Genomic DNA, 17,962 nt, shown 5'->3' with positions numbered 1-17,962 from the left:
TAGACTTTCTGATTGGGTAGGACAGGTGGGGCCCAAAATTTGTATTTCTAATCACACTCGGAGAGCCACTGATTAAATGTAATGTATATTTTATTATCTATTTCCTCCCTTTTAGAATGTAAACTCCATGAGGGAGGGACTTTTTTTCCTGCTGTTTCTGCTTGCAAAGAACAATACCAGGCATATAGTAGCCATTCAGTAAATATATATGGAAGGAATAAATGAAAATTGCTAATCCTACTGTTACATCAGAACACATCTCCTAATTTTATTGTAAGATTTTATAGGAAAAAATACAAATACAAAGTTAACAAACATTGTATAGTTCAATCCCCTCATGCAAGAAGGCGTTTTTAAGCACTGGGCCACATAGACAACTGGGATTTCCTGATATTAGGGAAATAAATTATTAACAATTTACATTATTAGAGCATTAGTATTGACACTAAACATTTATGAAATGCTACCATGCGCTAAGCACTTCAGGTACTGTATCTCTTTTAATTCTTGCAACTATTGAGATGGCTAGTGGTGTCATTTCCATTTTACAGAGAAGGGCTCTGTCACACCATGCAGCCCACTACCAGCGGACTCCATAGTTTCTATATTGTCTCCTTCCCTCTATGTGCTCTCCCAATTGGGAACCAAAAGGTAGGGTATAAAATAGGAGGTGATGCGTTTACTTTTCAGTGTCCAGGCATATCAAGGTTTGAATTAAAATTTGCTGAACATCATGTAACACTAAAGGTCATCCTGGCCATCTTTCTATTCGTAATAACATTCTAAAGAGCATTGGATTTCTAGATGCAAATGTGGAACCCTACAAATGTTCATATCTCTTGTAAAAGATAGGAAAATGTTTTTTAGGAGGCATGTTGTTTGGGGACTTTTTTGTGAGAATTTTAGTCAGTCTGAATATTTATTCTACCAAACCCTGTACAATAGCATTACATTTATGCAGAAAATAATGGATATAAATGATTATGAGTTAGTGATTTGTTTTTTCCCAAAAGGCCATTAGACTAGGTGTCTTAACTTTTTCTTAGAGGGCCAAATAGTAAATGTTTTTAGACTTGCAAGCCATACACCTCTGCAGTTGTGGAAAGCAACCACAGACAAAACATAAATGAATGAGTATAGGCTTGTTTCAAAGAAACTTTATTTACATAACACGTGGCCAATCCATGGGCCAAAGCTTGCTGACCCTTGTGTTTAAAGATTCCCATCTTAGTAGCATGAATAAAATGGACCAGATAAATTTCAGTTAACTTTGTCAAATTTATCTTAAAAAACAAAAAACAAAAAACCTGTTTCTTCCTATAGAAACACCCATATTCCTATAAATAAAAATGACTTTTAAAAAAGACAATCCTAGCAGGCAAATAAAAACAGACATTTGTCTTTGTAATAAGTTGAATTAGCTAAACGAATCCTTGTATTTATTTTTCACACAGCACAAATGCAGGTGGTACACAGTAAGTTCATAATTCCCCACAAAACTTATAAACTTAACAAATGGGAATCTAAACATAATATTCTGAATCATCCATAGTTATCCACTGTGTGGAATCCATTCTACAGCAGCAGAGGAGTACCTTAATTTAAAGCACCAAGTTTCCAGGCATTACTACAAATATCTTCTTTTCATTCTCTAATACATGCAGTCAAACTGCCTATGAAGCAAATACCAATTCATCTTACGCTTTAACAGATAAGGTAAAGCACTTGGGAAATCAACATTATTCTTAAGTCTGAAAGTGATTCTACCTCTTTACCTTATTATATTTTCTCCCATGAAATTTTAAACTTTTAATGGAGTTATATTTAACATGAGAATAAATTAAAATTTGAACTTAATGTCTTTTCAGATTCATCCAGCAGTTTAGAATGTTTATATTTGTTTTATGTCTTGAGGGAAACAAAAACGTAATTTCTAATTTAGAATATTCTGGCTGTCTTTATTAAAAGTTACATTTATAATTTTATAGCAAAGTAATATCATCTGTTTGTCCAAACATTACAGATTTTAAAAAATTCCCCTAATGTATGTAAATACAAAGCTTATTCCCAGTACACATTTTATAGAGGTGTGTTTTCATTTTTTGAAGCAGGGTTCAATGGACATTTTTAGGGTCTTGCTAACATCAGCCCTATATACTCAGAGACGATTGAATCTAGTAAATGGACAATGAAAACTGGTTGAGGCTGCTGATGAATGCTTCAATAAAAATCTGATACACACAGATTTCATTGTCATATTCAACGAAACCAAGTCTTCCTTAAAACTGTGATCCTGATAGGCTGAAGATAGAGTAATGGACTGTTAGTTCCTCATGCCAAAAATACATGGGTCTGTCATACAAAGGCTTCATTCTCTGCCTGTCGTCAGTAACTTGAGAGCCTTTTGTAGATTCTGGACAGCAGTGCTTACATCTTCATACTGCAAAGCACTGCCAGCATATTTGCAGTACTTCTGAGCTCTAGCAAAGTCTTCTGGGGTTAGACGAACATCCCCTAGAAGAAAAAGAACAATTGGGATATTTATAAGAATATAAAAAGTGTTCTGTAAGGTTGGGCAAATGCTTATGCTTAAGATTAAAAAACATATTTAAGGCTATGTAAAAACAGTAGTTTTAGTCAATCTCACATGAACTTTGATACATTTTCTTCATTCTTTTCAATTGTCTTTTTATTACTAATATAAACCACAGACACGGCAATACATAATAACTTAGATGAATTAAGATTTTCCTTCAAGAAGCAATAAGGACAAACAAGGATAGCAGCTTTGGTGTCTATGCTAGAATCACTTAGCCTCTCTCTTCATGGAACAATACACACAGACTAAACCAATTCAACCCTCATTTGAGCTGGAATGTAAGTATCACCTTCAATAAAAAAAAAAGTGAATAACAAACTTTATGTAAAGAAAACCAGGTTGCTTAGCTTGTTTTAAGCATGAGAGTATTTTACATGTTTGTGCCATCCATGTAAAAATTTCTTAAGGTTTCTTAAATTTTATATCACTGAAATATACAATTAAACATGTAAACAACCATTACATATTATTTCTCTAAAATTTATTCTTAGCAAGTTTTCTAGTTATACATATGATTAACATGTAGTGCCCAACTAAACAATTTCAGTTTAAAAAAAAACATTAAAAACATTTCATTTAATCTAAGATACAAATTTCCTTGAATATATATTTCTAAAGACAAAATTAAAAATGGACATTGTATCTTGTCTTTTGAAATAACCACCATTTTCTTTGGAAATTTTTATGAGAATTCTCAGGAGTACTAATCAGAAGGCTGGGAGGCATAGACTATAACAAGCAGACAACATATTTCAATTCTGTTTGAAATAAGTACAAGGCTGTACTTAGAATGACTTCGTTTAGTTGCTTTTAATTTTGCCATATGTATATATTTTATGCTGCATGTGTGTATACACAAATACACACACGCAGCATAAAATTAAAAATTTGACATTACCTAGGCAAAGATTTCAAACTAGGTAGCAACTCCAGGCAAGTGGATACAATATTCTGATCCAAATTATTATTTTCTAAAATTTTCAAAAAGAGTACGAAACAATTGATGCTACTGTTTCCAGCACAGTGCCAGGCACCTGCAGGTGCTCAGTAACTTCACTGCATGAATATGAAAAAGCTGTATTTTAAATTATTTCCCACATTTTAAAACTAAGTTCATATAGAATTAAACATTAATTAAATTGCAGATTTTAAAATACACATATACTTACTAGTGTAGGGTGCTAGAGTAAGTCTTCAAATATTTGTTGAACTAGTAGTATTTAAGATTACATAAAATTTGGCCTTCACTGTTGTGAATCAGGGATTACCGATCCCAATTTTAACAGAAGTTACTGACTTGGCATTTGTTGCCCATTAAACCTAAACATCAACTATCCTGCAGTTCTGTTGACAATTTAGTCAGGTATGCTCCAGTTCATATTTCTGATCTTGAAAAATACCTACCAGATTCTTTAACGGTTTTTCAAAATATATTTACACTACATACGCTGTCTAGGTGAGGAAACATCTTTGAAAATTGAGTTTACCTTAACGCTACTTTTTGTGCTTTAAGTCTCTCCTATCTCAGGGCACTCTTTTAAATATACAAGGCATCCATCCAGAATTTACTGGACATGCTGAAAGAAGGCTGTAATGGTCAGATTAATCTTTATTTTTACAGCATTAGCTTTAGCACTGTTTGGCTGACATATCACTTATTAATAAGGTAATATGTATAATGGCAAAAACCATTAAAACACAATATTGTATTTTTTTGTGAAATAATTTCAATATTTAAAAAATGTGAATGAAAATATATTAACAGAAAAATATAACTAGATATAAAATACATAAAGCTTACAGACATGCATAACCAATTATGTAACTCATATATAAAATACAAGAACTAAGTAACAACCAATGTACAGATTTAGATCCAAAATGTAACTTATAGACATATATATTTATTTTCAACAATGAAAAATTAAGCTAAAAAATCATGTTACATGCTATTTTGTAACACATAGGCTCTCCTTTATTTTGAAAATATAGTATACTAGTCTACATTCATTAATAAAATATGAATTAAATTCTTAAACTGAGTAAAAATAAAATGTCACCTAATTATGAGTCTTTAAAATTAGTATTTAAAAACTCAACAGAGTAAGCGAAAAATATATAAGGGTAAACACATTTCAGAAAGAGAACAAGTGTTAAATTTCAGTTTATCTGACTTTATACTCAAAAAGGTCAATATAAGCTTAATGCACCAAAATAAAAGCTGTTTTTTTTTCTATCATTAAAATTTACTAGAGGCCATAATCAGAACAAGAGAGGGTGCAAGTGGACCTTAAAGATGCTTCAAAGATTAGAGGGGTTGTCTAATATATCTCTCTTCTGAAATCTTAGCTTATAAGTTACAGACGAGCTGCAGACAAGACCATCTATATATAAGAGGGCTTCATCTCCTCTTCAGAGGTCAGGACAAGATCAGGCAGAAGAGAGCTAGAACTATCAGTTAAATCCTCTACTACAGTGGCAAAGAGAGCCTGGGTCAGCACTGGATCAAAGATAACATCACTTGGTATAAAGAAAAATCACTGTGTGCTCAGTTGACATAAGCATCCATTTCCAAGGTTGATATATCTAATGTCATAAGAGAGGATAGAACACTTATTTGTAAATATTTCCAAAATGAGTCTTTAGCAGCTCTTTCCAATTTAACTAGATAGTTCTAGAAATTCTTATGTCAAAGGCCTTGGATAATCTCATTCTGGTATACTCTATTATCCTTTGACTTGGATGGAACACACAGGACACAGACTGAACCTTCATACATACAGGCATTGCTGAGACATGTCACTTAACAATTCCAACAATAGTAGTTATGAATACAGGCAGAATTTCATTATGTCAAGTGCTGTGCTAAATACTATTCAGATATTATATCACTTAATGCTCAAAAAACTTTTTTTTTTTTTTTGAGATGGAGTCTCACTCTGTCGCCCAGGCTGGAGTGCAGTGGCATGATCTCGGCTCAATGCAAGCTTCACCTCCTGGGTTCATGCCATTCTCCTGCCTCAGCCTCCCAAGTAGCTGGGACTACAGGCGCCCACCACCAGGCCTGGCTAATTTTTTTGTAATTTTTTAGTAGGGACGGGGTTTCACCGTGTTAGCCAAGATGGTCTCAATCTCCTGACCTCGTGATCCACCCATCTCGGCCTCCCAAAGTGCTGGGATTACAGGCGTGTGCCACCGCGCCTGGCCAATGCTCAAAAAACTTTATCAGGTAAGTTGTCATTCACACTCTAATACTATTCAGAGATGTAAAAGTAAAAAAGTAAACACTGTGCTTCAAATACCTACCTATCCAATTCCATTCTCCAGAGTGAGCCATAAATTCATTACAATATATTTAATATACATTAATATCACACATATATGCATTAAAAGGTGATTAAATACTAAGCAGTAAGGAGAAATACGTAGCAGAAAAGGGGTATAAGTACTAGAAGCGGTAGTAATGGTAGTGACAGTGGTTATAAATGCACTATTTTTAAAAAAGACTTTATATTTTAGAGCAGTTTTAAGTTCACAGCAAAGTTGAGAGGAAGGTACAGAGATTTCCCTTATCTCCCCTTCCTCACCATGCATAGCTTCCTCCATTATTAAACTCCCCAACTTGAGTGGTATATTTGTCACAATCGATGAACCTGCATTGATCCATCAGTATTACCCAGAGTCTATGTTAGGGTTTACTCTTGACGTTGTGCATTCCATGAGTTTGGACAAATTTATAATGACATATATCTATTGTTACAGTGTGATATGGTTTGGATTTGTGTCCCCACCCAAATCTCCTGTCAAATAGGAGGAGAGGCCTGGTAGGAGGTGAGTGGATCATGGGGATGGATGTCCCCCTTGCTGTTCTTGTGACAGTGAGTTCTCATGAGATCTGATGGTTTAAAAGTGTGTGGCACTTCCCCCTTCATTCTCCTATTGCCGTGTGAAGAAGGTGCCTGCTTCCCCTTCACCTTCCACGTGACTTGCTGAATGATTTTGACCAAAATGCTGATAATGATATGGACAATGAAGTCCAGCCTGAGGTGGTTTCAGATGGAGATGAGGAACTTATTGGGAACTAGAGTAAGGTCACTTTTGCTATGCTTTAGCAAAGAGGCTGGAGGCATTTTGCCCCTGCCCTAGAGATCTGTGGAACTTTGAAATTGAGAGAGATGATTTAGGGTATCTGACAAAAGAAATTTCTAAGCAGCAAAGCATTCAAGAGTTGACCTGACTGTTTCTAAAAGTGTACGCTCATATGCATGAACAAAGAGATTATCTGAAAATGGAACTTATATTTAAAAAGCAGAGCATAAAGGTATGGAAAATTTGCAGCCTGATCATGTGGTACAAAAAAAACACCTGTTTTCTGGGGCAAAATTCAAGTCTATCACCCAAATGTGCATAAGTAAAGAGGAGTTGAATGTTAACAGCCAAGACAGTGGGGGAAAATGTCTCTAGGGCATTTCACAGACCACCACAGCAGACCCCGCCATCACAGGCTTGGAGATCTAGAAGGAAAAAATGGTTCCATGAGCCAGATACAGGGCCAGCTGCTCTGTGTAGCCTTGGGACATGGCACCCCAGCTGCTCCAGCTCCAGCCATAGCTAAAAGGGACCAAGGTGTGGCTTGGGCCATGGCTTGGGCCATGGCCACACCAAGGTGTGGTGTTGGGCCTATGGGTGAGCAGAAGGCAAGAGGTGAGGTTTGGGAATCTCTGCCTAGATTTCAAAGAATGTATGGAAATGCCCGGATGTCTAGGCAGAAGTGTGCTGCACTGGTGGAGCCCTCACGGAACACCTCTACAACAGCAGTGCAGAGAAGATATGGGGGGTTGGAGCCCCCATGCAGCATGCCCACTGGGGCACTGCCTAGTGGAGCTGTGAGAAGAGGGCCACCATCCTCTAGACCTCAGAATGGTAGACCTACTGACAGCTTACATCATGCACCTGGAAAAGTCACAGGCACTCAACATCAGCCTGTGAAAGCAGCCAAGGGGGCTGTACCCTGCAGAGCCACAGGGGTGGAGCTGCCCAAGGCCTTGGGAGCCCACCCCTTGCATTGGCATGACCTGGAAGTGAGACATGGAGTCAAAGGAGATTATTTTGGAGCTTTACAATTGAATGACTTTCCTGGTGGGCTTCAGACTTGCATGGGGCCTGTAGCCCCTTTGTTTTGGCCAATTTCTCCCATTAAGAATGGGAGCATTTATCCAGTGCCTGCACCCTCACTGTATCTCAGAAGTAACTAACTTGCTTTTGATTTTACAGGCTCATAGGTGGAAAGGACTTACCTTGTCTCAGGGGAGAGTCTGGACTATAAACTTTTGAGTTAATGCTGAAATGAGTTAAGACTGGTGGACTATTGAGAAGAGATATTTGTATTTTGGAATATGAGAAGGACATGAGATTTGGGAGGGGCCAAGAACAGAATGATATGATTTGGACTTGTGTCCCTGCCCAAACCTCATGTTGAATTGAAGGAGGGGCCTGGAGAGAGGTAACTGGATCATGGGGGTTGATGTGCCCCTTGTTATTCTTGTGATAGTGAGGTCTCATGAGATCTGATGGTTTAAAAGTGTGTGGCACTTCCCCCTTCCCTCTCTGTCTCCTGCTGCCATGTGAGGAAGATGCCTGCTTCTTCTTCACCTTTTGCCATGATTATAAGTTTCCTGAGGCCTCCCAGTCATGCTTACTGTTGAGCCTGTGTAACCATGAGTCTTAAACCTCTATTCTTCATAAATTACCCAGTCTCAGGTAGTTCTTTATAGCAATATGAGAACAGACTAAAACATAGTGTCATACAAAATAGATTCACTGCCCTAAAACTTCTCTGTGATCCACTCATTCATCCCTCCCTCTCCCCCTAACTCTTGGCAACTGCTGATCTTCTACCCCCTCTATAGTTTGCCTTTTTCAGAATGTCACATACTTGGAATTATACAGTATACAGCTTTTAAAAATTGGTTCCTTTCACTTTGTAATATGCATTTAAGTTTCCTCCATGTCTTTTCATAGCTTGATAGCTCATTTCCTTCTAGCACTGAATAATATCCCATTGTCTAGATGTACTGCAGTTTATTTATCCATTCACCGACAGCAAGATAATCTTGGTTCCTTCTGTGTTTTGGCAATTGTAAACAGAGCTGCTATAAACTTTTGCTTGCAGGTTTTCATATGAATATATGTTTTAAAAGCATTCAGGTAACTACCAAGGACACAACTGCAGGATCCTAAGGTAAATGTATTTAGTTAAATAAGAAACTGCCAAACTGTCTTTTAAAATGGCCGTATCATTTTGCATTCCTACCAGCAATGAATGAGAGTTTCTGTGGTTCCACATCGTCACCAGCATTTGGTGCTGTCAATGTTGTGGATTTTGGCCATTCTAATAGGTGTGTAGTGGTATCTCATTGTTCTAATTTGCATTTTCCTGATGATATATGCGGTGGAGTATCTTCTCATATGTCTGCTTTCCATTTGTATATCCTCTTTAGTCAGGTGCCTATAAAGGCCTTTTGCTAATTTTTAAATAGGGTTGTCTGCGTTATTGTTCTTTAGGAGTTCTACGTATATTTTGTTAACAGTCCTTAATCAGATAAGCCTTTTGCAATGTTTTCTCTCAGTCTGTGGCTTGTCCTTTCATTTTTTTTTTTTTTTTTTTTTTTAGAGATGGAGTCTCGCTCTTTCGCCCAGGCCAGACTGCAGTGGCGCTCTCTCAGCTCACTGCAAGCTCTGCCTCCCGTGTTCATGCCACTCTCCTGCCTCAGCCTCCCGAGTAGCTGGGATTACAGGCGCCTGCCACCGCGCCTGGCTAATTTTTTGTATTTTTAGTAGAGATAGGGTTTCACCGTGTTAGCCAAGATGGTCTTGATCTCCTGACCTCGTGATCTGTCTTTTCATTTTCTTGACAGCATCTTTAGAAGGGCAGAAAATTTTAATCTTAATGAAATCTGCGTTATCATTTCTTTCTTTTATAGGTCATGCATTTAAAAAGTCATTGCTCAGCCCAAAGTCATCTGGATTTTCTCTTATGCTATCTTTTACATGTTTTATAGTTTTGTATTTTACTTTTTACATTTATTTTTTATGAAGGTAAAATATTCATGTATAATTTGCCATCTTTACAATTTCAAAGCATACATTTCAGTGGTAATAAAAACATGTATATTCTTTTTTTTTCCACTTTCATCCTCCACTCCTTCCCCCTTTCCTTCCTGGCCTTTGGTAACCACTAATCTACCTCTATTTTCACGAGATCCACCTTTTTTAGCTCCCACATGTGAGTGAGAACATACGATATGTGTCTTTCTGTGCTTGGCTTATTTTATTTCAAACAATGACCTCTAGTTCTATCCATGTTGCTGCAAATAACAGAATTCTTTTCCTTTTTTTGGCTGAATAATATTCCATTGTGTATACACACCACATTTTCTTTATTCATTCATCCACTGATAGCCATTTAGGTTGATTCCATTTTTTGGCTACCGTGAATAGTGCTGCGATAAACATGAGAGTGCAGATTTCTCGCAGCATATTCATTTCCTTTCTTTTGGATACTGTTTTCCTTTCCTTTGGAACTGTTGAATCATATGGTACTTCTATTTTTAGTTATTTGAGAAACCTCTGCACTGTTCTCTATGCCTGTCTTTTGGTATGAGCCATTTTAACTAGGGTAAAATGATAATGCAATGTGATTTTGATTTGTATTTCTCTGATGATTAGTGATGCTGAGCATTTCTTCATATACGAAATGTTAGATCTTTTGCCCATTTTTGAATTGCATTATTTGTTTTTTGCTATTGAGTTGTCTGAGTTCCTTATATATTCTGGTTATTAATCCCTTGTCAGATAGATGGATTGCAAATATTTTCTCCCATTCCATGGGTTGTCTTTTCACTTTGTTGATTTTTTCCTTCGCCATGATGAAGCATTTTAGCTGGATCTAATCCCATTTGGCCATTTTTGCTTTATTTGCCTATGCTTTCGAGGTCTTACACACAAAAAAATCTTTGCATAGACCAATGTCCTGGAGCACTTCTCTAATGTTTTCTTCTATCAGTTTCATAGGTCTTAGATTTGAGGTTTCAGATGTAAGTCTTTAACCCATTTTGACTTGATTTTTGTGTAGGATGAGAGATGGGGGTTTACTTTCATTCTTTTGCATATAGTTATCCAGTTTTCCCAGCACTATTTATTGAAAAAATTGTCCTTTCCCCATTGTATGTTCTCGGCATCTTTGTCAAAAATAAGTTGGTTGTAAATGCATAAATGTATATCAGGATTCTCTATTCTGTTCCACTGGTCCATGTGTCTGTTTTTTATGCCAGTACCATGTTGTTTTGGTTATCATAGCTTTGTAGTAAATTTTGAAGTCACATAGTGTGATGCCTTTAGCTTTGCTCCTCTTGCTCAGTTTTGCTTTTACTATTCAGGGTCTTCTATCATTCTACATAAATCTTAGGGTTCTTTTTTTTGGTGAAATGTCATTCTGTGAAGAATGTCTTTGGCATTTTGATAGGGATTGCACAGAATCTGTAGATTGCTTTGGGTAGTATTGTCATTTTAATAATATTAATTCTTCCAATCCATAAGCATGGAGTATCTTTCCATTTTTTATGTGTCTACTTCTATTACATTCATCAGAATGTTATATAGTTTTTCTTAGTTATTAATATATACACAATGGTGTATATACACAATGGAATATTATAGTTAGTTATTAATAACTAACTTCTTTAGTTAGATCGGTTCCCAGGTATTTTTTTTTTGTATTTGTATTTTTTGTATTACATTTTTTGTATTATATTCAACAGAATTTTATATAGTTTTTCTTAGTTATTAATATATACACATACTGTATATATACAATGGAATATTATAGTTAGTCATTAATAACTAACTGCTTTAGTTAGATCGATTCCCAGGTATTTTATATTTTTTTGTATTACATTTTTTGTATTACATTCATCAGAATTTTATATAGTTTTTCTTAGTTATTAATATATACACATAGTGTATATACACAATGGAATATTATAGTTAGTTATTAATAACTAACTTCTTTAGTTAGATCGATTCCCAGGTATTTTATATTTTTTTGTAGCTATGGTAAATGGGATTGCTTTCTTAATTTGATTTTCAGATTATTTGCTGTTGGTGTATATAAATGCTACTGATTTTTGTATGTTGATTCTGTATCCTGTAACTTCACTAAATTTATCAGTTCTAACGGTTTTTTGGTGGAGTCTTTAGGTTTTTATAGGCCATAAGATCATGTCATCTGTGAGTAAGGCTAATTTGACTTCTTCCTTTTCAATTTGGATGAACTTTATTTCCTTCTTTTGCCGAATTGCTCTATTCTCTATACTACAAAATTGCTCTATACTAAAAAATTATATACATAGTATTAATTCTACCAGTGGATTTTACATCTTGAAATGTTTTCTTCTGCACATTAGTGTTTTCTTTCAGACTGAAGAACTCCCCTTAGCTTTTCTTGCAGGATGGGTCACCTTTTGTGTCTGGGAAAGACTATATCTTTCCTTCATATTTGAATGACAATTTTGCTGGACACAATATTCCTAGATGACAGTTTTTTTTTTTTTAATGTTCCAATACCTACTGGCCTGTTGAGAAGGCTGTTGCCAGACGATTTGGAGCTCTGTTATATGCTATTTGCTTCTTATCTCTTGGTGTTTTAAGGACTTTCTCTTTGTCCTTGGCCTTTAGCATCTGATTACTACATGCCTTCAGGTAGTCTTATTTGGGGGTTGAATCTGTTTGGTGTTAAAAGACCTTCCTGTACCTGGATATTTATATCTTTCTCAAGTTTTGGGAAGTTTTCTGTTATTATTTCTTTGAATAAGCTTTCTACCTCTCGCTCAGCTCCCTCTTGAACATCAATGGCTCTTAGATTTGGTCTTCTGAGGTAGATTTCTATATCTTGTAGCCAGTCCTTTTCATTCTCTTTTTTTCCTTCTTCTGACTGTGTATTTTCAAATAGCTGGTCTTGGAGCTCACTGATTTTTTTCTTCTGCTTACTTCATTCTGTTGTTGAGAGCCTCAAAAGAGTTCTCCAGTTCAGCAAATGTATTTCTCAGCTCCAAGATTTGATTTTTTTTTGAAAAATTATTCCAATATCTGTCAAATTTCTTTATTGCTTTTCTGTATTATCTTAGAGGTCAATGAGTTTTCTTAAAATTGTTATTCTGAAGTCTTGGTCAGAGAGCTCACAAACTGCTGTCTTGTTAGGGTCAGTTTTGGGATTTTTTTTTTTTTTTTTGATGGGAGTCTCACTGTCACCCAGGCTGGAGAGTGCAGTGGGGAGATCTCGGCTCACTGCACTCTCCGCCTCCCAGGTTCAAGCGATTCTCCTGCCTCAGCCTCCCAAGTAGCTGGGATTATAGGCATGCACCACCATGCCTGGCTAATTTTTTTTTGTATTTTCAGTAGAGACAGGGTTTCGCCATGCTGGCCAGGCTGGCCTTGAACTCCTGACCTCAGGTAATCTGCCCACCTCAGCCTCCTAAAGTGCTGGGATTACACGCTTGAGCCACAGTGCCCGGCCAGGATTTTTGCTTTGTCCTTTTGAGAAGGTCATGATTCCCTGTTTGCTGTTGTTTCTTGTGGGTCTTTCCTATGTCTTTGCACTGGAAGAATTAGTTATTTATTCCAGTTTTCTCTGTCCAGCTTGTTTTGGTTTTTATTGCATATATTTGCTCAACAAATCTTCACTGCTAGGTCGCTACCTCCTTTTCAGCTCTAGGTGGCGCCGTAAGCCCAGGTTTGCCTCAGCTCTAGTAAATGTTTGGAGCGCTGAATGTCCCAAATGGATTACACTGGCAGTGTGGGAAGGCAGGCTAGGTAGGGGTTTGTGCCTACAGTACCTGGGAAATGTACCTCCTATAGCATGGTACTGCTGAACAGCCATTCTGATTTGGTGTCTCCTTTGGCCAAGTTGCACAGTGAAGTTTCTGGGGCTGGGAATAATAGTCTCTGCTGGTCTTCAGTGATATTTTCCCTGCAGGCAGTCATGATGCTACCTGTGGGTTAAGGCAAGGACAGATCTCCTGCCAGGGAACCCAAGGAGGTGGGGAAGATGGTTGACCACTTCAATTTTACTTCTTTCATTGTAGAAATCATGAGGTGGGGGAGATTTTCTGTGTGGGCATAAGGGTAGGGCAGAAGCATCATGAAAGTGGAAGTCCGATTCTCCTACTGGAGTTTTTCCACTTCTCTGTGGCCCCAGGAACTATTTCATCCTCATACTTGGGCTCTGGGTTGTTGCTGGTGTCAATCTCAGTGCTGTATATTTGTTTTTCGTTTTCTGTTGGTGGGGAATGAAGCCAGTATGCTTCTACACTGCCATTTTGGAACCGGAAGCCCCTAGTTTTGGAGTTCAAATTTAGGCATCAGAACCATTTTGAGTTAAATTTTGAGATGAGTGGAAGGTCTGTGTCTAGATTCGCTTTTTTTGCTGTATGTGGCTGTCCTGTTACGCCAGCACCATTTATTGAAACGAGTATCTTTTTTCAATGCTGTTCCCTTTGCTCCTTTTGTCAAACATCATATGACTTTTTCTGTATGGGTCTATTTTTGGACTCTGTCTCACTGATCTATTTGTCTGTTCTTCTGCCAGTACCATACTATCTAGATTACTGCAGATTTGTATTATGTTTTTAAGTCAGGTGGTGCCAGTCCTCCAACTTTGTTCTTCTCCTTCAATACTACGTTGATTATTCTGGGTCTTCTGCCACTCCATATAAACTTTAGATAGTTGGAGTTCATATGCACCAAATAACTTGCTGGGATTTTGATGGGAACTGTCCATAATCTATAGATCAAGCTGGGAAGAACTAACATCTTGAGAATACAGTCTTCTTATGCATGATCACGAAATCTCCATTTATGTAATTCTTTGATTCTTTCATGAGCATTCTGTAGTTTTCCTCATATAGATCTTGTAATGTATTTTGTTACATTTATACCTGAATATTTTTGGTGGAATGCTAATGTAAATGGTATTTTGTTTTTGATTATTGTATTTATGTAAATACAAACACAATGGCAAGTGTATTTTAATTTCAAATCCCACTTGTTTTGTGCTGCTATGTGGAAAGCAATTAATTTTTGCATATTAATCATGTATACTGCAATCCAGTTACAATTGCTTATCAGTTCTAAGTGTATTTTTTGATTGATTCTTCCAGATTTTCTACAGACCATCATGTCATCTATGAACAAAGACAGTGTTATTTTTTCTTTCCCTATCTTTATAGCTTTTATTTCTTTTTCCTTTCTTACTGCACTAGCTAGGATTTTCAGTATGATGTTAAAATGTCAGTGTTGATATTTATATTTCATCCTGAGTGAAGTACTCTATGTTTTGTCATAAGCCTTTTACTTTTTGAAGGAGAATGTTCTTTGTGTCTAAGTCAAATGAAATCCTTTTCTTTTATATTCCATAATTCTATTACTGTTCAAAATCATGGCATATTTTTGTTTGCTTCCAAATTGAGATTTCTTGTATAATATCAAAATTTTTCTTAGATGTTTTGGTTCACTTTTTTTTCTTACTGGCAGGATTCTAGGGCATCTTATCTATGTCTTTCATATTCTGAAGCTCCTATTCTATACATGAAATGAAATCCATGTTATTTTTCTTAAAGGAGGGGAGTTCTCCAATTTCCTATTCTAATTTTGGAGCAATTGCTTTCCAAGCAGGTGGGAAAGCTATCATAGAATCTTTCTTCTTTGGAGTATCTAAAGAAGTATATTTCACCATTTCTTATATTTCATATTTCTATTTTGCTTGATTACCACCCTTATCTTGATGGAGTACATCCTGAGTTAAGTTCCTTAAAAAAGGTATGTGCTAGGCAAAATGTGAGAGTTCTTACATATTTAAAAATTATTTTGCCCTAACACCTGCCTGACAGTTTAGATAAAGAATTCTAGGGTTCTGGTTCTAGATAGTAGACTAAGCATATATAATTAACTATTCTTCCTTCTGAAACCATAATGAAATGATAAAGTAACACAAAAGGAAATAAATCCACAAAATTAAAAAGGAGAAGAGAAGAGAAAGAATGAAAAAAGTGAAAAGAGAAAATTGACAAGAGATTTAAAGAGCATCTCCCTAAAACTGTGTAACAAACTGCCCAGGCAGTGCTAGAACTCTTAAGGTAGGTATGATATCCAGCTCACCCCTAAAAGGCTCTCCTCATTCCATGGTTGAGAGGCAGGAAGGCTTATTGGCCAGTTCCCACTCATACAGGGAGAACAGAAAATTCAAGCTGAAAAACACACCGGCAGACATTAACAGAGGAAACTAAATAACAGCTATTAAAAATAAATGGCTGGGCACGGTGGCTCATGCCTGTAATCCCAGCAGTATGGGAGGCTGAGGCAGGCGGATTATGAGGTCAAGAGATCGAGACCATCCCTGGCCAACATGGTGAAATCCCGTCTCTACTAAAAATATAAAAATTTGCTGGGTGTGGTGGCGCACACCCGTAGTCCCAGCTACTGGGGAGGTTGAGGTAGGAGAATAGCTTGAACCCGGGAGGCAGAGGTTGCAGTGAGCTGAGATTGCGCCATTGCACTCCAGACTGTCTCAAAAACAAAACAAAACAAAAAAGGTCTTCACTTTAAATATAAAAGGATTAAATATCATCTGACATATGAAGAAAACAAAAGTCTGAATGAGAAAGACCAAAATAAACACAATGCCTGATTTGGGCTAAAAAAAACAGAGAAATCAGAAAAGTAGTAAAGATTATACTTAAACCAATCACTTAGCCTATAAACCAACCAACCAAAGTAACCTCAGAGATTTTTATTTTTAATAATGGTCAGTTCCTTTCTTTTTAGATAATTTAATAACAGTGTAGATAAGAAAAGTCACAATCAGAACTCATAGTAATCTCGAACTAAATTAATATAATCTAGCATAGGCTTCCATGGTAGCCTTAGCTCCATGTTTGTTCTTCAATATCTGGTAGTGCATGAAAAAAAGAACTGTAACAAAAGGGGACAGCTTTGGATGTTGGTATTTTTAAAGTCAAACAATCCTGGCTCATTTGAGAATCTAGTGAACATAAGCATTCAAGGAAATTTATTTCAAATTACCTAGAAATTCAAATTTCAGTAACAACATTTAAATATATGGTACTGTCAAGGTAAAATTACAAAACAGCAACCCAAAACAGGAGATAAATGTATCTCACAAAATAGTCAGCTGACTTACCCTGGGAAATTGTATTGAAAAGTGCAGGATCAATGGCAGGTATAGTCTGTGGAGTAGGTTGGATAGTATTACTTGCTACACCTGCAAATCAGAAAAGCATAAATGGGCATAAAAGTATTACACCTTTTAATTATACAGTAGGGCAGCACTTAAAAATCATGAGGCAATTTCATTACTTTGCTTATTTTCTAGAAACATCAATGGATTCTAATTTGACATACTTAGTTGATCTTGGAGGATATCAAGTGTTTACATATGTGTATGGGCTATGCATTTCCTAACATGTATTTTGTCTAATGCTTCGCATTACTTCTCCATTAAAGCTTACCAAATATCTGTAGAAGTAGCAAACTCCCTACCTTTCAATTCCTCAGCCAATTAAATAATTTGGTGATAAAGTAGAACATAATTCTAATTCAGTTTAATTTAGAGGATGAATCCAATTTCATCACCGTGCATGAAATTACAAATTAACATTTGTAATTTTCTAGTTTACACATTTTAATATGATATTTTTACATATCCAATAAACAATTATCCAATAAACAACTGTTTTGACTTTGTTAGAACGTTTCAAAACTGTGATATCAATGAATAACTTAGCATTCTTGATTAATGGTAAGGAATATACTAAAGTTGAAGATTATTTATTAATCATCTAAAAAACTAACAAAAAGTGTTAAAAGTTCCCCCAAAAAAGGACTGAAATGATTCAATCAGCAGGAAAATAAAATGAGGAAAAGTTGATTACTCCAAATCAATGGAGTTAAAAAGTCTCTCAAGATGGACTGTTTGCCAAACTAATACACTGAATTCGAATAGGCAATTTGTAGAAAGGGTAAAGTGGGAAAAATACTGGAATAAGAAAAAGGAAACAGAGAAAAAGGTTAAAATAAATAGGAAGTTTCTAGGGGGATGGATATATATCCACTGAGAGTTCTAGAATAACGGTTTCACAAAAGATGGCTGAAGTTCTAAAATTTTCTAAAGGTCTAAAGTTTTTCTGGTATGAAGTTCTAAAGTTCTTCCGGTAAGAAGTTTTGACTTTTAAGATTTTTCTCAACCCCAACCTAAGAGAAAAAATGGTTTAAATATACATTATTTACCTC

General features: G+C 36.1%; 1 protein-coding gene across 1 annotated transcript in view; it reads right to left on the bottom strand.

Moving 5' to 3' along the window:
• Positions 1–243: 243 nt before the first annotated feature.
• VTA1 (vesicle trafficking 1) overlaps positions 244–17,962 on the bottom strand; it is a 73,446-nt gene continuing 55,727 nt past the window's right edge. The window contains exons 7-8 of the mRNA XM_003827712.5: positions 16,854–16,934; positions 244–2,514 (exon numbers count right to left, since the gene is read on the bottom strand). Coding sequence (XP_003827760.1) covers positions 2,369–2,514; positions 16,854–16,934 — 227 coding nt within the window. The 3' untranslated portion in view covers positions 244–2,368. The remainder of the gene's footprint in view (positions 2,515–16,853; positions 16,935–17,962) is intronic.

This window comes from Pan paniscus, chromosome 5, assembly GCF_029289425.2.
Source record: "Pan paniscus chromosome 5, NHGRI_mPanPan1-v2.0_pri, whole genome shotgun sequence".
NCBI lineage: Eukaryota > Metazoa > Chordata > Mammalia > Primates > Hominidae > Pan > Pan paniscus.
This window is presented reverse-complemented; position numbering and strand designations above follow the sequence as displayed.